At 38.4% G+C, this 26,794-nt stretch overlaps 1 protein-coding gene and 1 long non-coding RNA gene across 11 annotated transcripts in view; one reads left to right on the top strand and one right to left on the bottom strand.

Moving 5' to 3' along the window:
• The window catches only part of KDM5A (lysine demethylase 5A), an 86,278-nt gene that overhangs the window by 25,557 nt on the left and 33,927 nt on the right, over positions 1-26,794 (top strand). For 9 of the 10 annotated variants that reach the window (XM_082422058.1, XM_082422062.1, XM_082422055.1 and 6 more), the window contains 10 exons: positions 4,485-4,666; positions 6,119-6,281; positions 7,380-7,499; positions 10,439-10,633; positions 16,974-17,155; positions 17,540-17,664; positions 18,111-18,261; positions 19,571-19,685; positions 21,604-21,959; positions 25,573-25,711. In XM_082422058.1, coding sequence (XP_082278184.1) covers positions 4,485-4,666; positions 6,119-6,281; positions 7,380-7,499; positions 10,439-10,633; positions 16,974-17,155; positions 17,540-17,664; positions 18,111-18,261; positions 19,571-19,685; positions 21,604-21,959; positions 25,573-25,711 — 1,728 coding nt within the window. The remainder of the gene's footprint in view (positions 1-4,484; positions 4,667-6,118; positions 6,282-7,379; positions 7,500-10,438; positions 10,634-16,973; positions 17,156-17,539; positions 17,665-18,110; positions 18,262-19,570; positions 19,686-21,603; positions 21,960-25,572; positions 25,712-26,794) is intronic. The other variant, XM_082422061.1, reaches the window with a different exon arrangement.
• The window catches only part of LOC309641756, a 92,213-nt gene that overhangs the window by 62,133 nt on the left and 3,286 nt on the right, over positions 1-26,794 (bottom strand). The window lies entirely within an intron of this gene.

Here is a 26,794-nt window from a genome sequence, read left to right as displayed (position 1 = left end):
AGATGACCTCTGTGTGTAAACCTGAATTAAGATGATCATTTATTTCTTTTTCTCTTTACTTTGGTCCTTGTCACCTTTTCTTTCCCTTTATAATTGGCAGTAATTGAGAGTTTTATCTCCTGTTAAAAGAGTTAACATATGGTAAAAGAAAAAAAGTTACATAGTGGAGAAGGATATACAATTAAAAATATGGCCACTCTAGGTCTCTTAGGGTTACCGTTGGCATGGCATATCTTTTCCATTCTTTTACTTTGAAGCTGTTTGTATTTTGGAATCTGGTGTATGTCTCTTATAGGCAGCATATGATTGAATCTTGCTTTTTTAAAAATCTAGTCTGAAGGTTGACTTTATTTATTTATGTATGTATGTATGTATGTATGTATGTATGTATGTAGCTAGCTAGCTGCGTTGGGTCTTCGTTGCGGTGTGTTGGCTTCTCATTGCGGTGCCTTCTCTTGTGTTGCAGAGTATGGGCTCTAGGCGTGTGGGCTTCAGTAGTTGCAGCACTTGGGCTCAGTAGTTGCGGCTCGAGGGCTCTACGGCACAGGCTCAGTAGTTGTGGCACGTGGGCTTAGTTGCTCTGCGGCATGTGGAATCCTGGACCTGGGCTCGAACCTGTGTCCCCTGCACTGGCAGGAGGATTCTTAACCACTGTGCCACTAGGGATGTCCTATACAGATATGTTTTATAGGAACAGTTCAGTGTTGAAATGTGTACATGTTCAATGTCACTGAATTAACCCTGCTTTGTAGAAGTATAAAGAAATGCATCAGCCTTAGTTTCTTCATACCCTTCCATTGGCAAATGGTAGGCAATTACCTAATTATTGGGAAGAGGCTTTGTTTTACAGCTTTTAACTTTTTCTGAATTTCATTTTGGTTTTGAATTTTTAAGTTGCTCTTGAACAGATATTTATATCCTCTAATCTTAAGAGATAAGGTCACAGAGTTTTTAAAGATTACTTTAAATGTGGTTAAATGTCAACCCTAAGTAACTAATATTAATAATATAGATATTAATCCTTCTAAATGTTTGAATTCTGTATGAATATTCATCTGTTTTTGCTTTTGCTCCATTCACCTTCATATAAGAATGTGGAGAAATTTGGGCTTTAAAGACATCAGCATAGGGTGAAGAGACAGGGATACAGCTCTTTTTTCTAGTCTGGGTCATTGATTTGCTATTTATTTCATAAGCAATAACGTTTTACTCAGGATTTTGTTTTTATGTTGTAAGATGGAGTGAGAGAACCCATTTATACAAAAGGATTTTAAGGACTAATTAGACAATGTATGTAAAATCTCTATATTTTTTATACTTATATTTTATGTCAGTTTGTTATTCTTCTCTGGAAGTTACTCTTAGAAAAGTAGATACCTACCATCTTTACACCAGTAATTGTGCATTTATGTTGAACTTCTGTATGAGTTAGCTTCTTGGTATCTGATAGCATGCGTCTCTGGTATCATAGTTTAGTGGAAAAGTTCTGAAGTTAATACATTTGTCTTATAAATGCAAGTGCTCTACAAACAGGGCTTCTGAGGAATAAAAATAGGCATAGAACTTGAAACCTTGGAAACATTTTTTTCGTCTTATCCTCTCTCTGTCTTAAATCACTGAATAAATCCTGTTAATTTATTTTTCATTATTTTCTGTGGGATTGGCCTCTTTTCAATCCCACTACCACCATCCTTGTCTCCATCCTATCATGTCAGGTTGGGATAATTGCCGTGGTCTTACATAATGATCACTTGTGTTGAGGGTTCCCCAGACCTTCTCAGGTTCGCTGAGAACTCATGATTGTGACTTATTACAGTGAAAGGATACAAAGTAAAATCAGCAAAGGGAAAACAAGGTGTGTGGTCGAAGTCTGGAGGTAGCCAGTTGGAAGCGTACAAGAGCCCTCTCTCCCTGGAATCACACAGGATGCACTTAGGTACTCCGGCATCAGACTGACACCACGTGTGAAGCATCGCCCACCAGGGAGGCTCATTAGAGACCCAGAGCTCAGGGTTCTTATAAGCGGCTGGTGACATAGGCACCCTCTGCCTAACACGTAGCAAAATTCCAGACCCCCAGAAGGAGTTCGGGCGTGCATAAACCACACTGTACAGCACTGCGAGCCACCCTGTGTCAGTGTCACGAACTGTTTACCATGCAGCTTTCCAGATGCCAGCCAGGGGCCGAACTTGAAGCGGGCCTTTTTAAAATTTTTATAAATTTATTTATTTTATTTATTTTTTATTTTTGGCTGCGTTGGGTCTTCGTTGCTGCACGTGGGCTTTTCTCTGGTTGCAGCGAGCAGGGGCTACTCTTCATTGTGGTGTGCAGGCTTCTCATTGTGGTGGCTTTGCTTGTTGGGAGCACGGGCTCTAGGTGCGCGGGCTTCAGTAGTTGTGGTGCACGGGCTTCAGTAGTTGTGGTGCACGGGCTTAGTTGTTCCACGGCATGTGGGATCTTCCTGAACCACGGCTCGAACCCGTGTCTCCTGCATTGGCAGGCGGATTCTTAACCACTGTGCCACTAGGGAAGCCCCGAAGCGGGCCTTTTGAAGGGTAGCTGTCTTAGGCTTGCTCTCTTAAAGTAGCTTTTCTGAACACTGCTACTCTGCAGTCTCTCTCATAGATTGCTTTCAATTAAAATTTTAAGATCGGTGGGTCTTGGGGAGTTCATTATGCAGTTCTGTCTATTTTTGTTTGAAATTTTCCATAATCAAAAATTTTAAGATAAATATTTAAGATGTTTATCATATTGTTTCACTTTTCAAAATCTGTTTTATTTCCCTTTTGAATATAGGATAACATACAAGCTTCTTAGTCTGAAATTTAAGATTAAAGATCCAGTCTTCTTTTCTGGTCTTATTTTCTGCTTTTCTGAGTATGACCATTCCACTCTGCCTCTTTACCAGCGAGACCAGTATATTCTGTCTCTTGTCATTTACCTTCAAATCTTACCTAGTCTTCCAAGATCAACCCAGGTTTTTCCTTTTCCACCAAGTTTTCTTATTGATCCAGACTCATGATGATGACTATTTTATTATCCTCTGAAGAACTATATAATTTACTAATTTATCTGTGTTTGGAGTTTAATATATATTGTCTCATTTTGGAACTTTTTGTATGTAGGCCTGGTCTCTTCACCTAGACTCAATATTTTTTCAGCCAACTAAAAAATATATTGAGTAGTATTTTTGAAAGCTGCTTTTTTTTTTTAAAGCCTATTGAGGGTAGGAATCATCTCTCTTTACTATTCCGTATTGGGATTCCTAGTTAAACCTTTGATGGAACTTCTTCTCTCCTCTGTAACTCTTAGTTACACTTTTATAATTTCCTTATCTCTGTGCTGCATTATGGGTGATATCCTCAGATCAGTCTTCTGGTTCAGAGAGGCTCCCTTCAGCTGTGTCACTGGCTATTTAACCTCTTACTTTGAGGGTTTTATTTTTAACTCTGTATTATCGAAACTTTCAAATGTATAAAACTAAACATAGTAATGAACTTCCCTCCCTCCCTACCTGGCATCCAGGTTCAACAGTTATCAGCCTTCTAATAGAAGGCGGTTGGATTCTCTTACCTGTTTTTGCATTCAGTCTGTTGCAATATCACATCACATATCCTCTGGAAAACTCACACTACACTTCTGCAAGAATGAGAGTGAAAAAAGCAGATAACATCTTAGAATTATTATGAACGTAGTTTGACTTTGCACATCCCCTGAAATAGGCTTGGGTTCCTTAGACCCCACTTTGAGGACTGCTCTACACAAGGAGAATAGCACTTTAAGTCTGTACCGCATACCGCTTCAGAGGTGGGTGTTTGAAACTCATGTCTGGAGCTTATGTCCAGTTAGAAACCTCTGTGAAAACTCAGACAACTGCTTTCCGTTTTCATTCTGGCTGTGCTTTCTTTCTTTGTTTTTGGAAACAGCGAATTCTTTTTTCTCTTGAGTTCATCTATGAAGAAAAATTTTTTTTGGTGTTGTAAATAGATGTGTTTGTAGTGGGAGTTGGGGGTGTTTTCTGCACCATCTTGGTCTTCAGTGTTGCCACAGGTTTAGGATTCTGTATCTTATTATGTTTTGTCTTCACAGTATCTGGCACCATTCTGTAAATATAGTGGTAAACATTTTGGGAAGTTATGTTACTGGGGATAAAACAAATATAATAGCGACCTATTAAAATGAGTCTTACAGTATTTTATTGGTAAGCTATGGGGGCGGGTGGGGAGTAATAAAAAGCCTTATATGCTTCAGAGTAAACCAGAGATATCTGAAATAATTAAAGGGAAATATAAATAACACTTAGGAGATAGGATTAAATATTTAGGAATATGAGTTACATGTAGAGAGCAAAGAGCATAGATTCTATGGACTAGATTATTGTAATTATTGTAAAATTTTTACTTTTGTTTTTGAAGACTCCCTTGAGGTTTCTGTTGGGCACTTGTCATTTCTGATCTCTTACTTACGTTTTTTTCCTTTTGTAGGAATACGCGCTTTCTGGTTGGAACCTGAATAACATGCCTGTCCTAGAGCAGTCTGTCCTTGCACATATCAGTGTGGACATCTCTGGCATGAAGGTGCCATGGCTTTACGTGGGAATGTGCTTCTCTTCCTTTTGCTGGCACATCGAGGATCACTGGAGCTATTCCATCAACTACTTGCACTGGTATGCGCAGTCTTTGTTAACAGCACACGTACTCAGTGACCTTTCTAAAGGTGTAACAGTGTTAGATGACGTGTTAGGGGGAGCTTACGTTTAAGTATTTTATACCCCAAAGTTGGATAATGTACTGTGTAGAGGTCTCAGGGTACAACATGTCAGACACTTTCCCTCTTCAAGTATGTGCATGCAGCAGAGCCTCGAGTTTCAGACCCAACGATACTTATATTTAGCGTACGTGAAAATTTCTTTGGTATAACTTTTGAAATGCAAGGCAGGATATTTAAAGTTTATATAATTAAGATCTGACTAACCTTCAGTATTTAAGGTTGAAATTTGAAAAATTTCAAATTGAAATTTTTGATTTTTTTTTTCCTTTTTAATAACATTTGCTCTAAAAATGCGTGTGTTACATGTGTATTCATTAAATTTTTTCGCTGGTTTTTTTGTGTCGCACCCACAGCTTTTATTTACTTATCCAGTCCCTTGTCCAGTATTCTGATCTTAACCAAATGATGTATTTCTCTCCATTTGAAAGATACTGCTCAGATCACACTATGCATTGGAAAACTCTAATGATTTTCTTTCTCTGCTTCGTCGCTGTGCTGTGTAATATGATAGCTTCTAGCCACACGTGGCTATTTAAATTAGTTAAGATTAAGTAAAATTAAAGTTTACTTCCTCAGTTGCACTAACCGCATTTTAAGTGCTTTATCGTCACTTGTGACTAGTGGCTCCTGTATTGCCCAGCATAGATACAGAACATTTTCAGTCATCTCAGTAAGTTTCTATAGAGATAGCACGATGAATTGTATGAGGGTTAAGAAATTCAGCTATTCTGTAGATAGCGTGACTAATTAAATCCAGTTCCTTAAAGTTCAACTTAGTATTATAAATAAAACTCTAGTCCACTAAAGTCTAGTGTATTAATGATGCCAAGTGTTTGGTCTTAAGATTCATAGACAGAACTATATTCAGGGTTTCAACAATTTCTCGCCTTGGCTTATTTCCTTGGATAGTAAAATTGAACTCAGTGAAGTTATGTAAAAGTACTCTAAAGGCCATTGACTTTTACTTTGATCATTGTGGGGATAATTGGAATGTCCAGTGGACCTGTGAATCAGGCAGTGTGTCAGTATCCTTTGGAACAATGCTTGCTTTTCATATAGCATCTTTCCTATTTGAAGATGCTGTTTACTGATCTACCTTAAAGAGTTTATACACTTTGAATTACTTTTCTGTAGTGATAAGTATGTACCTACCTATCCATATACTCTTGCCTTACCCCCTATTATGAATAATAGCACAGATTTTTGAGATGGTTGCTAGGATTCAGGGCATATAATCTATGGCCATGGAGCAAGACAAAGTTAATTATAATTTAGTGGATTTGAATCAGAGACCCTGGCCTCATTGGCACCATGCTCTACCTAGATAAACAGTTATTTCTTTTGCTAGGGGGGAGCCAAAGACATGGTATGGTGTGCCATCTCATGCTGCAGAACAACTGGAGGAGGTGATGAGGGAGCTGGCCCCTGAGTTATTTGAATCCCAGCCTGATCTCCTACATCAGTTAGTCACCATCATGAACCCCAATGTGCTAATGGAGCATGGTGTGCCTGTGAGTCTTTTTGCATCTCCCTTCAGTATTTTAAATTTAAAGTTATGTACGCTTTTGATTAGAGTCACAGTATATGCTTGTTTTGTAATGGGAAATAAAAGATCACATCATCTTCGAGCCAAATTAGAATTTATACTCTGAAGGGAATAACCTTTATTTGATTAAGAATGGGGTGTTGTAAAGTATGAATCACATTTACCTTATGTATAGCAACCTATCAGAATAGCCATGTTTTCAGTATATCCTGGTTTTAATAAAAATCTCATATTCTTTATTATCCCCATTTAACCAAAGTATAAGTATTTTAAGTGGTAGTTCTAATAACTAATGCTTATCCTTGTGGAGATCATATTCCCATATTTCGTATAAAGATTTCATAGCCTCTTTTTCACATGAGATAATGAAGTAAAAATATACAGTGAATACCTTTTCTGCTTTTAAACTTTTAGGTTTGAAAATGATTATTAAATTTAAGCTACGAACACCTGATAAAGTATAAATTTAATGTTTGCTACATGTAGTCAAGTAGTCATCATAACCTTATTGAGAAAGTAGATCGAGTGATAGTAATGTTACTTTGTCTTTAAAGAGTTAAATTTATGCAGAATCTGGGACTTTTCAGAAGACATAGTATTATCATAAAACAAAGAGATTCAGGAAAACTGATTTGGGGGGTCTCTCCATATGACATTATGAGCTAATCAATTAGTTTCCAGAAAAAATTATCCAAAAGTAGGATGAAATTCCATCCTTTCCCACTGTTTACAACACAAGAATGAAAGGAATAAAAGAAAAATTCTCTTAACTGTAAAAACTTTATTAGGTTAGGAAACTAGTAGCTCATGAGAGCAGCATTTTCTCCTTGAAAATTTCTATAGGCTGTGAACTCTTGTCATGAATTACTATAATTTATCAGTGACTATTTTAAGAAGGTGAAACTCTGACTGCTTCTTCAACCCTGATATACTGGTCTGTGTAGGTTAATGCTTTATTGTTTTCAAGTTTGAAAAATGCTTCCGAAACTGACATAAAATGTCTCCCTTTTTTGTTGTTTTTCTTCTGTTTTGTTTTTGTACCCTGTTCCCAATTTGCATTTAGGTGTATAGGACCAATCAGTGTGCTGGCGAGTTTGTTGTGACGTTTCCTCGGGCCTATCACTCTGGATTTAATCAAGGCTACAACTTCGCTGAGGCTGTGAACTTCTGTACTGCTGACTGGGTCTGTTCGATAGCAAGTAGCTGTTGTGTCTACTAACAGCCCCGGAAAATGCATCTTAATTGCTGTGCTTGCTTAGCTGGGGAGGGAGGGCCCATGGATATTTCAGTGGAGACTCGAATGTCTGTTGCCGTTTACGGAGTTCCAGGTAGTTTTTATTTGGAAGATTTTATAGTTCGTTACTTCTCATTTGCTCTTTTCTCATTTTATTTGAATTTTAAATGGGCAGTTGATGTTTTCTGAATCTTTTTCTGAGAATGTAATTCCTCTAGTCTTTGCTTTCTCTGAGCGCTTTTGGATTTTAGAAAGGTGACCACATCTTTTCAAGAATTAATTATACCACGTTTACAAATATCTAGCTCTGATTTTTATCTTAAAATATCCAGTTCTGATTTTTATCTTAAAATATTCCTTTATTTTTTTCCTTCTGATAGATAATTAGGTGATTTTATTCTTCCTGCTATTTTATGTTTTCTATATTCTTTTTAAAAAATTTTATTTTAAAGGGTAGCTATAATATTGAGATCTCTGTGGGCTGCACTTTTGTGTAAATGGTATTGCCATTGATTGCTATTTTGCTTTTAAATGAGGTAGATATCAAAAAGTAATTAGTTATTTTTACGTCATGTCGGTGGGGAAAAGACTGCAAACCTATCATACGCTCTTTGACTCTATTTTTCTTTTAGTGAGGCTGTTTTTTGTCACCTCTCCTAACATTTGGGGGGATGTTTTTTTAGTAATATTGGATCTTATATTTTCTGTGGGCACCTTAATTTGTTAAATTTCATGATTACCCATATTGTTTCCTTGGCTAATGAATGAAATTGTATAATGAACAATCTTATATGACCTAGTAATTCTAAACTTCTTACTTGTTAGAAAGCAACAGGAGCAAGACTGAGGTTAGGGCTTTGCCTTGGACTTGAACTCTATTTTAAAACCTCAGCTAACATGTATTATGTGTTTATGATTTACTTGCTCCTTGGCTAGGTAGGTGTAGGGTGGGAAATGGAGGTGATTCAGAGATGAGTTAGAGATGATTTCTGCCTTTAATGTGATCACTATTATTGACGTTTGATCTTGGACAGCACTTTTTTTTTTTTTTGGCTGTGCCACGTGGCATGTGGGATCTTAGTGCCCCAACCAGGAATCGAACCCGCAGCCCCTGCCGTGGAAGCGTGGAGTCTTAACCACTGGACCGCCAGGGAAGTCCCTTGGGCAGCACTTTTTGTTTTTTTGTTTTTTGGGGTTTTTTTGGCTCTGTTGGGTCTTCGTTGCCACATGCAGGCTTTCTCTAGTTGTGGGGAGCGGGGGCTACCCTTGGTTGCGGTGCGCAGGCTTCTTGTTGCGGAGCACGGGCTCTAGGTGCACACGCTCAGTAGTCGTGGCTTGCGGGCTCTAGAGCACAGGCTCAATAGTTGTGGTGCATGGGCTTAGTTGCTCCGCGGCATGTGGGATCTTCCCGGACGAGGGCTGGAACCCGTGTCCCCTGCCTTGGCAGGTGGATTCTTAACCACTTCGTCACCAGGGAAGTCCCGGGACAGCACTTTTAATTTCACTGGTCCTAATTTTTTTTTTACCTACTATGTGAAGATGCTAAGGTTCACTTAACCTCAAACAAGTGAGATGATATTTGTGAAAGCCCTTGATACTCTTTAGGAGAAGGGTGTGATATAAGTGAAAAGTAAAAGTAGCTTTATATCTAGAATGAAGTGATGGTACTGATTTTTATAAGCCACAATGGACAATCAGTTCTATTTTAATGTGGCTTCCTTGTATATTGTATCAATAATAATTAAAAACTGCAAATCCTACAGTTTTGTTTTTCTTCTTGCTCTTGTTTTAAGTATTTGAGAAATGTTTAAAGAGTAAATTTCTGAGAATTAAGAAATGAAAGAATTGTATATTGTTATTAGACAAGATAGTCGCCAATCATAAGCTCAGTATATATATTTTCTTGGGAACGATTGTTTCTTTGGAAGAGTACGGAAATAATGCTTGATTCAGAGATGGTCTTGTACTCTGGAACTCTGATTCCTGTGATTCCCTTCTGCCTTTCTCAGAATGGAGGCGAGCTCTAAAAGGTGTTCTTAAAGGTCCACTTTCTTATTTTTTCTCTTTTATATTACGGTTTTCAAATACAAACCAAAACTTCAGACACCCAGGTTTTTCCACTTGAGGGAAGGAAAGAAGCTGGAGAGAGAGAGTTTGTGTAGCATAGCTAGTATCAATTTGTTTTAAAGCTTGATAGATTTTCAGAAGTTATCTTAAAAAGTGTAGCTGTTGATTTATGAGAAGTGATCATTTAGTGATTTATCTCACTTAGGAAAATTAAAGTATATAATCTCATGGTTTTACTTTGAATTCTCTTTAGGCCAGACTGGTAGTTTTAAAAATAATCTCTAGATGCTAAAATCTAAATTGTCTTTTGCTTTGGTCCTTATAAAAAAATAAAGTTAGTCCATGTGAACTGCTTAAGTAGTGCTTTTTTCCCCTCCCTCCCTCCCTCCCTTGTATTGATAGTAGCATCTGTTGTTTGTTCTGTGGAAACATCAATGCTGAATATGTCCAATTATCCCTTGATAGCCTAAAAAAATTTTTTCTTTTTCCTATAAGAGCAGTCTCATACTAGACTGGTCTAAAAGAGTTTGCTGCCTCATTTATATATCAAGGAACTCATACTTCTTGAGGTACATAATGAGTAGAAAATCAGCTTAGGCCGGAAGCTCAGCATCTCAAATCATGGGAATTTCCTGTGGGAAGGCCTTTGAAATTCTTGCTGGGCGGTAAAGGTTTAATACTTACAGTTAACTCTTATGTTCAAATGGACGTTGTTATTCTCTGTTCTTTATAATAAAAGAGAGGATCTTGGGGGGTAAGTAGTGGTTCTGTTCTGGAATGTGTTATAAGCAAGTAATTTAATTTGAGAATCTTGTTTTCAGTTGCCCATTGGCCGTCAGTGTGTCAGTCATTACCGTCGGCTGAGGCGCCATTGTGTCTTCTCGCACGAGGAACTAATTTTCAAGATGGCAGCAGATCCGGAATGCTTGGACGTGGGGCTTGCCGCCATGGTGTGCAAGGAGTTGACTCTCCTGACTGAAGAGGAGACACGGTTAAGGGAGTCTGTTATGCAGATGGTGAGTTTGCTGAGCACGTTTCCTGTATTTGATACTGCTCACGGGATATACCAAACTTTAAACCTGTGGAAAGAATCCATTTTCATCTTTGATCCCTCTAGAAGTTGAATGCAAAAATTACTGGTTTGGAGAAGATTTCACACTTCTGTACTTGCCGTTTTGGTTTCTTTAAGTTGAAAAAGTTTTAGGAATCTTGATGTCATCATCTCCAGAGTTTTAAAAATGCAGTCCTATCAGGTAGAATTTCTTAGGTATGTATGTATTTTTTAAAATCTCCTACATATAGTATTACTTCTTTAAGCAAGAAAATTCAAATTCTTTTTTTCTCTCTCAGCTTTGTAATTGAATAAAAATTATGTTTCTGGTGATTGCAGACTGTCAGAGTTAATCAATCTGTGTTTCCCTACATTCTAAGTGTTTAATGAATGTAAGAAGGGCTGAATAACCCAGTGTTGGGATTTTGAATGCTTAGAATAAACTAAACATTGATCATACTGAAATGGATAGTAAATGAGAAAAATCTCTGTCTTCAGCCACATCTAGGCCCATTTTCCCTAACCCTCCCTGCATAGGTGGCCTCACTGGCTTTGTACCATGCTTCCTCCTGCTCTCGTACAGTCTACTTTCTCTCTTTCTTTTTTTTTTTTTTTATAAATTTATTTACTTATTTTTGGCTGCGTTGGCTCTTCGTTGCTGCGCGCGGGCTGTCTCTAGCTGCAGTGAGTGGTGGCTACTCTTCGTTGCGGTACGCGGGCTTCTCATTGCGGTGGCTTCTCTTGTTGCAGAGCACGGGCTCTAGGTGCTTGGGCTCAGTAGTTGTGGTTCACGGGCTCTAGAGCGCAGGCTCAGTAGTTGTGGTGCACGGGCTTAGTTGCTCCGTGGCATGTGGGATCTTCCTGGACCAGGGCTCGAACCCGTGTCCCCTGCATTGGCAGACGGATTCTTCACCACTGCACCACCAGGGAAGCCCTAGATCTGAAGAGTCTTAAGAGAATGAAAATAGGTTTAAGCTACGGAAGAATACAGTGGACTAGCAATTTGGATCTGAAAAGTAAAGCTGATCCAATTTAACTACTCTTCTTATTGGCACAAATGGGGGAAAAAAAATCTATAAACCAAAATATAAAACTATACATTTTAGAAATGATATAAATACTATTATTACAAAATATTTAATGCTGATTATTTTTAAGAATTTAAGTTAACTTAGAAATGAGACTGTTTGCTAAATGGTTAGATTTCTTTTTCTATTTACTTGAATTACCTGTGAAAGAAACAAGAAAGTAAGCTACAAATGCATCTTCTTAAAACATTTTTTTTACATTTTGGGGATATGTTAATGTATGCCTGATAGTTACTATTCTCACTTTATACCTGTATTCTTAAAGCTTTGTTTTGATTATGTTTATTTATTTATTTATAATAACTTATTTATTTATTTTTGTCTGCATTGGGTCTTCGTTGCTGTGCGTGGGCTTTCTCTAGTTGCAGTGAGTGGGGGCCACTCTTCGTTGCAGTGCGAGGGCTTCTTACTGTCGTGGCCTCTCTTGTTGTGGAGCACGGGCTCCAGGCGCACAAGCTTCAGTAGTTGTGGCACGCGGGCTCAGTAGTTGTGGCTCGCGGGCTCTAGGGCGCAGGCTCTGTAGTTGTGGCGCACAGGCCTAGTTGCTCCGTGGCATGTGGAATCCTCCTGGGCCAGGGCTCAAACCCGTGTCCCCTGTACTGGCAGGCAGATTCTTAACCACTGTGCCACCAGGAAAGCCCTGATCATGTTTTTTTTATTAACCTTTGTATTTTATTATTTTTTTAACAAGACTTTATTTTTTTAGAGTGTTTTAAGTTCACAGCAAAGTGAGAGAAGGTCCAGAGAGTTCCCATTTATCCCCTGCCCCACCCATGCACAGCCTCCTGTGTTACCAGTATCCCCCACCAGAGTGGGACGTTTTTTATAATTGATGAACCTACATTGATGCATCATAATCACCCCAAATCCATAGTTTATATTATGGTTCACTCTTAGTGTTGTGTATTTTATGGCTTTGGATGAATATATAATGACATGTATCCATCATTAAAGTATCATACAGAGTATTTTCACTTCCCTGTTTATCTTCTCTGCCCCCCAAACCCCTGGCAAACACTGATCTTTTCACTATCTATAGTTTTGCCTTTTCCAGAATGTCATATAGTTGAAATCATACAGTATGTTGCCTTTTCTGAATGCCTTCTTACACTTAGTAATATGTGTTTAAGGTTCTTCTGTGTCTTTTCATGGCTCAGTACCTCATTTCTTTTTGGCACTGAATAATAATTCGTTGTCTGGGTGGTTTATTTAACCATTCACCTACTGAAGGACATCGATTGCCTCCACGTTTTGGTAATACGAATAAAGCTGCTGTAAACATCTGTGTGCAGGTTATTCTGTGGATGCAGTCTTTCAACTGTTTGTGGGCTCTCTGTTCTGTTCCATTGATGTATTTGTCTATTTTTTCATTAATACCACCACATTGTCTCGGTTACTACTGTAGTTTTTTTTTTTTTTTTTTTTTTTTAAATTTTTATTTATTATTTATTTATTATGTTTATGTTTGGCTGTGTTGGGTCTTCGTTTCTGTGTGAGGGCTTTCTCCAGTTGCGGCGAGTGGGGGCCACTCTTCATCGCGGTGCGCGGGCCTCTCACTATCGCGGCCTCTCTTGTTGCGGAGCAGAGGCTCCAGACGCTCAGGCTCAGTAGTTGTGGCTCACGGGCCCAGTTGCTCCGCGGCATGTGGGATCTTCCCAGACCAGGGCTCGAACCCGTGTCCCCTGCATTGGCAGGCAGATTCTCAACCACTGCGCCACCAGGGAAGCCCCACTACTGTAGTTTTTATAGTAAGTCTTGAAGTTGAGTAGGGTCAGTCCTCCAACTTTGTTCTTCTTCTTCAATGTTGAGTTGGATATTATGGGTCTTTTGCCTTTCTATATAAATTTTAGAATTAGTTTGTCAATATCCATAAAATAACTTGTTGGAATTTTGATTGGGATTGCATTGAATCTACAGATTTAAGTTGGGAATAAGTGACATCTTGACAGTATTGAGTTTCTCTTTCTGTGAACGTGGAATATCTCTCCATTTACTTAGTTCTTTGATTTCATTCATTAGTTTTATAGTTTTCTTCCTTGTACATATTTTGTTTGATACCTTAGTACAGTTGACCCTTGAACAATGTGGGGGTTAGGGGTGGCAACCCTCCACTAAATTGAAAATCCACATAGAATTTATAGTCAGGGCCTACCCTGGTGGCGCAGTGGTTAAGAATCTGCCTGCCAATGCGGGGACATGGGTTTGAGCCCTGGTCTGGGAAGATCCCACATGCCGTGGAGCAACTAAGCTTGTGCGCCACAACTACTGAAGCCCGCACACCCTAGAGCCTGCAGGCACAACTACTGAGACCATGAGCCACAACTACTGAAGCCTGCGCACTCTAGGGCCCACGTGCTGCAACTACTGAGCCCACGTGCTGCAGCTACTGAAGCCTGCGTGCCTAGAGCCTGTGCTCCACAACAAGAGAAGCCACCGCAATGAGAAGCCCACGCACTGCTACAGAGTGGCGCCTGCTTGCCACAACTAGAGAGAAATCCCACGCGTAGCAACGAAGACCTAATGCAGCCAAAAGATAAATAAATAAAATAAAATTACTTAAAAAAAATTTATAGTCAGCCCTCTGTATACGCTGTTCTTTTGCACACACGGTTCTGCATCTGTAGATTTAGCCAACCACAGACTGTAGAGTACTGTAGTATTTACTATTGAAAAAAAATCCAAATGTAAGTGGATCCACAGAGTTCAAACCTGTGTTGTTCAAGGTTCAAATGTATTTCATTTTTAGGGGTGCTAATGTAAATGGCATTATGTTTTTAATTTCACATTCCACTTGTTCATTGCTGGTATATAGGAAAGAAATTGACTTTTGTATATTAACCTTTATCCTGTAACTTAGCTATAATTGTTTATTTTAAGAGTGTTTTTGTTGACTCTTTCAGATTTTCTACATAGATGATTTTGTCATCTGTGAACAAAGATGGTTTTGTTTCTTCCCAATCTGTATATCTTTTATTTCCTTTTCTTGTCTTATTGCTTAGCTAAGACTTCCAGAACGATGTTAAAAAGGAGTGGTGGGAGAGGATGTCCTTGCCTTGTACCTGATGTTAGTGGGAAAGTTTCTCATTAAGTATAATTTTAACTATAGGTTTTTTTTAATAGATACTCTTTATCAAGTTGAAGAAGTTCCACTCTATTTCTAGTTTATTGAGAGTTTTTACCAGCTATAGGAGTTGGGTTTTGTTAAATGTTTTTTCTGCATTTATTGATGTGATCAAGTGATTTTTCATCTTAAGCCTATCGATAGGATTACTTTAATTGATTTTTGAATGTTGAACCAGCATTGCATACCTGGGATGAATCCCACTTGATTGTGGTGTATATACAGTGTTGGATTCAATTTGCGTACATTTTATTGAGGATTTTTGCATCTGTGTTCACGAGAGATATTGGCCTGTATTTTTCTTTACTTGTGATGTTTTTGTCTGGTTTTGGTATTAAGGTAATGCTGGCCTCAGAGAATGAGTTAAGAAATATTCCCTCTTCTTCCATCCTCTGAAAGAGATGATAGAGAATTGATATAATTTCTTCCATAAATCTTTGGTAGAATTCACCAGTGAACCTGTCTGGGTCCAGTGCTTTCTGTTTTTGGAGGTTATTAAGTATTGTTTGAATTTCTTTCTAGATACAGACCTATTCGGGTTGTCTATTTCTTCTTGTGTAGGTTTTGACAGCTTGTATCTTTCAAGGAATTGGTGGGCATAGAGTTGTTCCTAGTATTCCTTTATTTATCCTTTTAATGTCCATGGCATCTGTAGTGATGTTCTCTTTTATTAGTTAGCCTGGCTAGAGGCTTATCAATTTTATTGAATTTTTCAAAGAACCAAGATAAAATGAATGGAATTCTTTACTGTAAAACTTCTCTGATCTGTTAATATGCTGGTATTTGTTAATCTCTAAGTTGGAAGGGATATAATACACAGCATTTACCTTCCCCCAGATTTACTTCTTTATTTACTGGTGTGTAAGTACCTTGCTCAAGTAAGTAGAAACTGTAAACGGAACCCCCTTGTCTATTAAATGGAAGTCTTTGTAAAATGCACTTCAAGTGCCTTTACTTTCTTAAAGTGGCATGCTGAATTTGATAAGCTTTCTTTTTTTTTTTCAACTTTGATTTTTTTTTATTGACATATAGTTGATTTACAGTGTTGTTAATTTATGCTATACGGCAGAGTGATTGAGTTTTACAGATATATATTCTTTTTTCCATTATGGTTTATCATAGGATATTGAATATAGTTCTTTGTTCTATACAGTAGGACCTTGTTGTTTATCCATTCTGTATATAAAAGATTAACTTTCTTGGGAATTCCCTGGTGGTCCAGTGGTAGGACTTCGCACTCTCACTGCTGAGGGCCCAGGGTTCAATCCCTGGTCGGGGAACTGAGAGCCTGCAAGCTGCAGCAGGGCGGCCAAAAAAAAATAAAAAATAGAATAAAATTTGTTAAAAAAGATTAGCTTTCTTTTTGATGCCTTTTTGAAGTAGATTATATTTAGATTTGCATAGTTTAATGTTACATTTCTTTATCCTTGCATATATTTGATCAGTGTTATTGTTAATGATCGATTACTGATATTTCTGGTTCAAGGGTATATTGTCCCTGGGGACAGTAATTTTTATTTTCGATTTATCTTTTTCTTATTTTATATAGGAAACAAAACCACATAAGACAAACAGAACTTCGTGAATTATTATGTAGTAAACTCTGTTGTCATCACAGTATGGTCAGGAAATAGAACTTTTATCAGCTAGCCAGTATTTTGTAATAACTGTAAATAGAGTGTAACCTTTAAAAATTGTATATACAAAAAGGCTTTTAGGGCAAAATATATTAGAAAATAATACTAGTAAATAAAAAAATATTGGCTTACTGTGCAAAAAAAAAATCTGTCAGCCATCTTGAAAGTACCTCCCAATTACAGGTTCCTTTCCTTACCTCAAAAAATGACTTTTAACATTTGTAGTAATCATTTCCTGCATTTAAAAATGTTTCCTCAGTCACATGTGCATTCTTAGACACCAAGGTTTAGTTTTGCTCATAAAAAAAAAACTGGTGGTGTTTTTAGAAAGTATTTTGATGATGTGCCATCGTACCTCCCATGTTTATATTGTCAGAGTAGAAAAAAATTTAATAACTAAGTTCTCTGATGCTTGACAGACTGGAAAGACTTGATGTAGTGACATCAGTTGTATTTCAGGGTGTCCTGATGTCGGAAGAAGAAGTGTTTGAACTTGTTCCCGACGATGAGCGACAGTGTTCAGCATGCAGAACCACCTGTTTTCTCTCTGCTCTCACGTGCGCCTGTAATCCTGAGCGGCTCGTGTGTCTCTACCATCCAACTGATCTGTGCCCCTGCCCCATGCAGAAAAAATGTCTCAGGTATCCAGAAGTTTCTTGTAAAACTTCTGTTACTGTCGTTTAAAATTAATGTCAGTACTGTCCTTTGTAAAGCCCTTCCCTGTGTTTGGACTGGTAACCTCTTGTCTGTTTGCCTCCTTGCTTGAGGACCAGCCCATTAAAGTTGGCCCTAAACTTGGCACCTAAAGTTAGTTGTTTTATCAAGTTGATTTCACGTGTTCCTTGTCTCTCCCTGAATTAAAACTCGGTGGGCTTCTTAAATTTTCTCTTTATGTATATACCAAAACCCCGTTCCCCTGGCCATTTTACTTTCCTTAAGCTGATTGTATGTAAATTTTAATTTATTTTCAAGTTGTTGGTTTTTGGAAGTTTTTATTTTCTTGTGTGGTGTTTTTTTTTTTTTAGATATCGCTACCCATTAGAGGACCTCCCTTCTCTGCTGTATGGTGTGAAAGTCAGGGCACAGTCCTATGACACTTGGGTCAGTCGTGTTACAGAAGCATTATCTGCCAACTTCAACCACAAGAAAGGTTAAGTTTCTTCCTTTTTTAAGCATACACTGAAATGGTTGTCACTTTGAAAGAGGCGTTGTTTTGTTTTATGTGTTTTTCCTCCAGGAAGGAAAAACCCTAGGCTTCATACGAGATTAGAGACTAATGGGTTGGTTCACTACAGAATTAATTTCCTGTTTGAGAATCTTCTTTTAAGTGAAAAAGTTGATGTAAAATGGGACAAATAGCTAACTTGCAGTAGATGTATCATATATTTTGGGGAACCCCATGTTACCAGTGGACTAACATTAAAGGCTTATTGAGAAAGAGAAATTGTCTATAAGGATTAGAAACGAGCACCTGGTCATAAGCTTTTATTGTATTGGTGAGATTTTCACAGCTGTGGTGTGTTTCTGCTAATTGGTTGGTGAATGGTTTTTAATTTTCTGTGGTCATAGTATATGGCTTTTTATTTATTTTTACAGATTTGATTGAATTACGAGTAATGCTGGAAGATGCTGAGGATAGGAAATATCCAGAAAATGATCTCTTTCGAAAACTCAGGGATGCTGTAAAAGAAGCTGAGACCTGTGCTTCTGTGGCTCAGCTGCTTCTGAGCAAAAAGCAGAAGCACAGGTAAGACTAAGAAGAGCTGAGTTCTCCGGTGGTTTTCTGTTTTGTTTTGTTTTGACCAGAATAAAGGCAAAGTCTTAACTGGCCTGTGAGGCCCTGCCCTGTCTTTTGAGGCCGTGTTCTCCCTCCCCCAGTAATGCCCTAACCTTGTTTCCTACTGGCCTCCCTTCTTTCTTGCTCCACCCTGAACCCTCTCCCTCTGTTCTTCGTATACACAGGTGTCTTCCTGCTTAGGGCTTTCACGCTTGCTCTTGGCTCTGCTTGGAGTTCTCTTCCCCTGATACCCAGGTGGCTTATTCCCTCACCTCTTTCAAGTCTTTTTCAGACGTTGCATTCTTGGAGAGGCCTTCTCTGATAACCTCTGTAAAATTGCAGCCTTTTTATTCTTCTTTCCTGCTTTGTTTTTCTCCTGTCCCTGTCACCTCCTGATAGACGAATTTACTTATATATTATCTCCTTCTTCCTTTCCCAACCCCACTAGAAGGTATGCTAGGATAGAATGTTGGGAATTTTCATCCTTTTTCTTATTGCTGTGCTTTGAAGCATGCCTGGCACAGCGTAGGTGTGTACTAAGCATTTGTAAATAAACGATACTACAGGCTGAAGGCAGGTGGCAGCAACGAGTAACCTGGGTGCTGGGGAGGCTGCTGTTACGGAGCTGGAAGTATGTGCCCTTAATTTCATGTAATTCACGTGTGTTTTAATTCCCTGTGGTATTGTTTCTTAGTAATTCCAACACGTCTCTTGTATCTGAATGCCTTTTTCTATAGCAGTTCACATTGGGTCTCTAATTGCTTTGTATGTTTTTTTATACTCTATTTTATCAGAGAACTTTTCTTAGCAACATTGATCAGTGACTCTTCACCTGTCATTGGGTCACTGACCCCCTTGGAGGATCTGGCAAAAGCTTAGAGACCCTTTTCTTAGAAAAATGCACATACTGACATAGTTTTGAATCAGTTTCTGAGGGTTTATAGTCTCCTTAGCCAGGTTTTAAAGGTCTTTGTTCTACATCTTAAGTTTCTTGAGGTAGAAGATTTAGTTTTATCAGTGGACTTAACATTTTACTGTGAGGAATTTATTAAATGTTTGAAATGTTTAATACTTGTGAGATTGGAGGAACTGTAACTTTGAGTCATTACCCGAAGAGCTAAACACTTAATTTGGAAGTGATCACCATTGCAGTGAAATCCCTCAAAGACTAGTATTCTGGGATTTCTTGGGTTAGAATTCTAAAGAGACTAGAAGCCCCTTTGATATGGGAATGACTGTGAATTTTTCTTACTTACGTCTCAATATTATTTCACATCAGGCAGAGCCCAGATAGTGGGAGGACTCGGACCAAACTGACAGTGGAAGAGTTGAAGGCCTTTGTCCAACAGCTTTTTAGTCTTCCATGTGTCATCAGCCAAGCTCGACAAGTAAAGGTGGAGTATCACATTCTTTTTTGGGTAATATCCTTTGTAGTATGGGCTCCTGTTTTGGGTAAAGAGAATAGTGTGTCTAGATTCGTTTTTTTGTTCTTTTGTTTCTTTTCTCAAATAAGTGCTGCTATTTAAGGTTTTTTAGTAGGCAATAAGAATCTCTTGGCTTCATTCTTAGTCCTTGATTCCCCCTTTAAAATTCTGGAACTAAGGCTAGTTTAGAATATTTTTTTCTATATTAATTTTAAGCCAGAACCTCCATTTAACATAGATGTAATTGAAATGTAAAAAATTAGTTAAAGGAGTCTGAATGTATCAGTGATTACTAGTTCATGAACTTTTAAAAATGCAGAACTCTGAAATTACCAGGGCCCTCATGGTTTAATGAATATGTAAAATCTCCAAAGTATCAAATACCTGAATCTGCATAGTTAGTAATCTTTTGATAGTTTGTGGTGTGTTTTTGTGATTTGGCGATGGCTGTGTATCTAAAATGGTTTTTACTAAGATTATCAACCGTGAAGTCCAGTATCAGTTGTGTTGTTTTAACCCCATGTCATAAGAGTGTTTTGCTAGTTGACCATGCTTCCCTTCCTGAGAGACTTTCTTTTCTAAACATCTGACACCATACTCTCTGGTTTTCTTAGGTTCACAATTCACAGTTCCTTCTCTTTAGGGAAGCTGTTTGATTTCTCTTTGGCTTGGCTTCTAAGTTTGGAGTATATTGGGAGTCTTGGCCCTTTCTTTAATATCTTCTTTAATGACGTTAAATATCACCTATGTCCAGCTGATTCCCAGCTCTGACTGCCTTTCTTCTTTTCTGCAGACTCGTACATCCAGTTGCATACTCTGCATTTGCCTTTGGCAGACTAAAAGACATCTTAAAAGCCTTCTAATGAATCAAAATTCTTGATTCCTTTGTTTCCCTTATGCACCACATTCCGTCTCTAAACAGGTGTTCCTATTGTATTATTTCCAAAACGTCTCCCAGAGTGAACTGCGAGTCATCACCTCCACTGCTTCAGTTAGGCTCTGAACCACTGGAATCTGCCGCTTAGGTTACTGCAACAACTTCTTAACTGGTCTCTGTTCTTCTGCTCTTGTCCCCGACAGTTTATTTTTTATTCAGTAGCCAGAGTGATTATGTAATAAAATAGGAATAAAATCATACCACTTCCATGTGGTTAAAATCCTCCCAGTGGTTCCCCAAAGCCATTCAAATGAAATCCAAACTCATTGTAATTAATCTACAAGGCACTATGTAATCTGACCTCTGCTTATTCCTTAACTACTTTCTCCTGCTTCCACTTTGCTCCCCATCAGCCACTTAGGAGCAAGACACAAGCTCGTTCCTCTTTAAAAGCTTTTGCAGTGATCATTTGCCCTGCCTGAACTGCTCTCTTCCGGGTCTCCATGCGGTTCCCTCCTCTACCTCCTCATTTTAGTTTTGGTTCATCTGTCTTTTGTGACCGTCATTGCAAAGTAATATGCCCCTCCGCCCCAATCCCCTCTAATCACTTTTGTATTACATTGTATTGTATTGCCCTATTTGATTTTCATAGCACTTAAAACTAACCGAAACATTTTATTCATGTCTTCACTGTCTGGCCACTTATATTAAAATATGTGTTCCTTGAAGACAAGGACTTTGTATTTTTGTTTAATGGTGTATGCCTAGAATAGTGCCTGTAACTAAGTCAGCAGTCATTAAATATTTTTTGAGTGAATTAATCATATTTAAAAGTAGGAGTATGTAATTACAGAGAAACATATTTTTGCCTTTATCATATCTGTTTGGTGCTATGATGCTGAGATTATTAGATAGTCTAGAATTTGGTAGTTTGCCTGAACTGTATGTATTCCATACTCATTTTGTATCTTTTAAGTTTGTTTTTAATTTTTTTTCTTTTGATCTTTTCAGAATCTACTGGATGATGTGGAAGAGTTTCATGAACGTGCTCAGGAGGCCATGATGGATGAAACCCCAGATTCTTCCAAACTGCAGATGTTGATAGATATGGGCTCTGGTCTCTACGTGGAGCTACCTGAATTAGCCCGACTAAAGCAAGAGCTACAGCAGGCTCGATGGTTGGATGAAGTACGACTGACCCTGTCAGATCCACAACAGGTCACTTTGGATGTCATGAAGAAATTGATAGACTCTGGGGTGGGGTTGGCACCCCACCATGCCGTGGAGAAAGCAATGGCTGAGCTTCAGGAGCTCCTTACGGTCTCTGAGCGATGGGAAGAAAAGGCTAAGGTCTGCCTACAGGCAAGGTGAACACATATGTTGGTGACTGTCACGTCTTTAATAACTAGGTTAGAGAGTGGAAAGGGAGGAGGAACATGAGGGTCTTAATTAAATGTTTTGTGCCTTCCCTGGCTGGTCACTAAGTTACCAGATTGAGCTGCATACAGACAGTTTCAAGTATTGTGTACACACTGTGTGCAGAGTACTTGTTTTAATAAGAGCCCTTCCATTACTGATACTCTAGTTAGGAGCTAAGAAATACAAAGCTGTGTTGCAGTATGTTGTTAACTGAGAGGTCCAGAAAAATGCTAGAAGGATTCAGAGGAGGAGAGGTCATTGTTAGCCTGGGTGGTCAGAAGAGACGCTTGAGAGAAAGGTAAGAACTTACATAGAGCCTTGAAGAATGAGTGGGATTGAAGTGGAAGGGGAGGTAAGAGAAATATCCTAAGCTAAGCTTAAGGAATGTGTAGGATGTGCTCAGGTGACAAAAGTGAAGTGGTCTTTACATGAGAGGGGGATTCATGCAGGAAAGTAGAGGGAGCTGAGAATCAGGCAGGAGAGTGTGAGGTATTAGCATTGGCACCCATTGGACTTGTGAGATTGAAGTAAAGCGTCCATCAGTTTGACTGTAATGCTCTTTATGAAAGTATTTTTTCAGCACCTAAGATTAGTATGTATGTAATTTCCTTTGTGAGGATGAGGAAACTGGGACGCTTACAGAGATCACATAGTTGTCAAATAACAGCACAAATTTAAAGCCTTTTCCACGTCATTCCAAAGTCTCCATGTACTTCATTACTTTGCCAGTCACTTATTTTGGATGCATTTGATAGGCTTTCCCTTAGATGATTTAATCAACACAGTTCTGTTCAGCCAAGAAAAGGCTCCATGTGTGCTGGATATTTTGCTCTCCAGATGCCACTGAGAATACATAATAAAGTTTGTAGCATTTCCTATCTGGAACATTCAAATTACTCTATGTCTTCAGATTCATGATAGTTCTAGGAGGTGGGAGCATATTAAATGGGAAAAGTTAAACAACTTTGGAATGCAGACTATGATTTGCTATACCTGATAAAACTGACAGTAGTCTACTGAGTGAAATTTTATTGGTAGTAATACTTGAAAATTTTCTTTTTCCCATTTTCCTACATTTAACCAGTTTTAGTGATTTTTGCCTCCAGAATGCCTTTTGAATCTCTCTTCTTCACCTCCACTGTCACTGACCTAGTTACAGAACTGTTAGGTTTTCCCCTGATCTTTGCAATTCAGTGAGTATTTATGGAGTACCTACTACACTCCAGGTGCTGTTTCTAAGTGCTGTGGAGGCCATAGGGAAAAGACACACAAGGTCCCTGCTCTGAAATAGAGCCGACGTAGTGGGGAGAGACAGGTGAATAAGTGAATGAGTGAGCAAATTTCAGATAGTGTCGTGAAGAGAATAAAGTTGGTAAAGAGAGGACTGATGGGGTTGGTGGGGATAGTGGGAAGGTGAATCCTCCCTTTTCTAGCTCCTGTTGAGTTGTCTTTCTGAAACGCATACTTCGTATTCTTCATCTCTTAGCATTGGTTCACTGCTCACCATTCCTTTCTGGATATCTTCCTCCTTTGTCTTTGACCATCTCTCTCTGCCTCTTTCAGAATGGCTTTCCTCAAGATTCTGGCCTAGACCACTTCTCACTCTTTACACCTCCTTGGAAATTTCATCTAATTTCTTGTCTCCATTTACCATCTTTATACTGATTAACTCCAAATTCTCATCTGTAACATAGATTTTTTTTTTATAGATATCATCTGCCTGTTAGATAATTCCACAGGATGTCCCATCGGTACCTCAAATTCCCCATATTCAGAATTAACCCTTGTTAACTCCTTCCCGTGTTCTTTCCCTTTGTTCCTGTTTTCTTTGACTTATACCCTCTTTCACTCATTGGAACAAGCCAGAACTTTGGAAATTAACTTTGACCCCACCCTTCTATTTCTTTGCCGTCAGACTCAGTTAACTACCAAGTCATGCTGATTATATTTCCTCAGTGTTTTTCACTTTCATTCTTTTTCTCTGGACTGTTGTTACAGATGGCTTGGATCACAGCACCAGGTTCTATCTATGACCTCACCCCTCTGTAAGCCATTGTCCGCACTGAAACTAGTATTTTCCTAAAATACAGGTGTGACTGTTTGACTCCCTTGCTTAAAGCCCTTCACTGTTTCCCATTCCCCTTGGGATGAAGTTCACATTTCCTTAACCTGACTTACAAGGCCATCTGTAATCTAGCCCTTTGCTTAAATATCTACCCTCACCCCTTGCCATCCTCCCTCTTGCATTCTGTGTTCTAAACATAGTGCTTCCTACCCCCGGTTCTTCAGACCTGCCGTGTTCTGTCTTGTCTCTGAACCTTTGCACATGTTTATTTTATTCCCCTGTGGAACACTCTTGCCCTCTGCCCACCCCCTGTGGCGCACCTCCACCACCCCTACCCAGTGTCTGGTCCCAGCTTTCCTGACTAGTTCCTATTCAGAAAGGGTAAGCGAGCTTAGAGGTCACTTCTGGGAATTCTTCCTTCACTGCCAAGTCAATTAAGTCCCCCTACTGTATATTCTGATAGGATCTTTACTTTCCTTTAGCATTGCACTTGCAGTGTATCGTAACTTTTTATTAATAATCACCTCCCCCCAGATGAAAAAGTTTCTGAGGCAAGGACTCTGTCGCTCTTGTGCATTCATCCTCTCTGGGACCTAGCACAGTGCCCAGCACATAGCAGGATTCATGGATGGTCAAACTGTTTCCACGCTCAGTAGCTTCCTGTTGCTCACATAGCAAAATTCATGACTCTCAAGAGTTTTCAATCCGCGTCTTTCTTTCCTGCCAAGTTCCCCTGCTTCTTGCTTTTACTCCTGCCCCACCTCCCATTCTCACCATCGCCCATCTTAAACTTATTTTTAACTTATTTTTAAATTTTTTTCCATGTCTTTGTTGATTATATTCCTGTTGTTTTTCCTTTAACCCTTCACTTGACCAAATTATACTTCTTCTTTAAGGCCTAATTCAAAACCCTTCTCAACTCTCCCAGACAGAATTAATTACTGCTTCCAGTGGTAGTGAACCTATAGTAATTTGTTCTTAGTTCCCAGTACAAATATCATTCTTACCTTGTATTTTGATGAGTTGAGGATAAGGTCTATGTTTTTTTCATCTTTGTGTAACAAGGTGTTAATGAAAGTAGTTGAATTAAATGTACTTGGTCAACGTTAATGGATTTCTAGACTACTGCTTTCTACATAGCTGTTTAATATGCATCTGACAATTTCAGATATTGTGGAGAACTAAAGTAGAAGTAATTTAGTGAAAAAAAAGAGCATGGGATCTGAGATTCATTCTGAGTCAGTGTTTCATGTGTGCCATTTACTACTTTAAATGACTTTGGGGAAAATAATTGATCTACTTTGACTTAAACTTTTCTTGTCTGTAAAATAGAAATAGAGGTAATACCTGTTTTGCCTCCCTTACAGGATTATGGTAAGAATTAAGTGAAGTCATGTGTATGAAAGTTCATTACACATTCTAAAATGTTATTTAAGTGTTGGTAGTAGTAGTTTGACTTTTCCTCATGCATCCACCTTATTTCTGTGTTTTTTAAGACCACGGCACAGTGTGGCAAGTTTAGAAAGCATCGTGAATGAAGCTAAGAACATTCCAGCCTTTCTACCCAATGTGTTGTCCCTGAAAGAAGCCTTACAAAAGGCTCGAGAATGGACAACTAAAGTGGAAGCTATTCAGGTAAAGAGCCTTTTGAATTGTCCTACCATTCAGGTAATGCTGTCTCATAGATGAATCCTTTAAGCCTTTAATTCTTTAGAATAGAATAACTGTACTAAAATAATTATGTACTTAAAATTCACTTGTTTTTCCATCTGATTTTTATTTCAAAATATATATTACCTGTTTAAACTTTACTTGTTTCTGTTGACTCCCTGCTATGAAAGATGACAGAATTAGCCATTTAGTTAATGCTTAGCAGTAGGAGTTTATTTCCTGCTGTGTTCTTTGACTTTTTTGCCATGTACACCAATTACTTTTTTTTAAAATTGAAGTATAGTTAATTTACAGTGTTGTGCTAGTTTCAGGTGTACAGCAAAGTGATTCACTTATACATACATTTGTATTCTTTCTCAGATTCTTTTCCATTATAGGTTAGTACAAGATATTGAGTACAGTTCTCTGTGCTATACAGTAGGTCCTTGTTGTTTACTTATTTTATATATAGTAGTGTGTATATGTTAATCCCAAACTCCTAATTTATTCCCCCCACCCCACCCTGCTGTCCCCCAACTACTTTTAAAATAAGTGGCAGAAAAAGAAAATGAAATCAACATTTACTGAACCCCACAATACTCTTGGTACTATTCTGGTTGTTTGGGAGCAGAAATGTAAGGGAAGGGTGTAAAGACAGAACCCGGGACCTCAAAATTGCATATTCTAGTTGGCAAGACATATATCATACATCTGTAGTTCAAAACAATGAGTTAAGTGTTAGATAGAGATGAAAGTGTGCTTGAATACATAATTTTTCTTCTGAATTACAAAACCGTTAAGCAGCATTTACCATATTGAGTATGTAAATACTGTTTATTGTAGAACTACACTGAAAGAAAAAGGAAGCCAATTCTCCCCCTAAACTGCTGCCCTTAGAAAGAGTATTCTAAGTGTCAAGTTCTAATGACTTCTCTTTTACTTTCTTTTCAGTTGACTTTTTCTGAGACCTGCTTAACTGCTACTCTTTCTGTTCTGTTTTTTAAAATTACCTATTTTCATCAGGACAGCTCCTCTGTTTGTTTCATCTTCGGCCTATTTCAGGCAGTT

The sequence above is a fragment of the Balaenoptera physalus genome (genome assembly GCF_965194825.1).
Source record: "Balaenoptera physalus genome assembly, chromosome: 13".
In the NCBI taxonomy this organism is placed as follows: Eukaryota; Metazoa; Chordata; class Mammalia; order Artiodactyla; family Balaenopteridae; genus Balaenoptera; species Balaenoptera physalus.
Note: the sequence above shows the minus strand (reverse complement) of the source record. Positions and strands in the feature narration are given on the sequence as shown.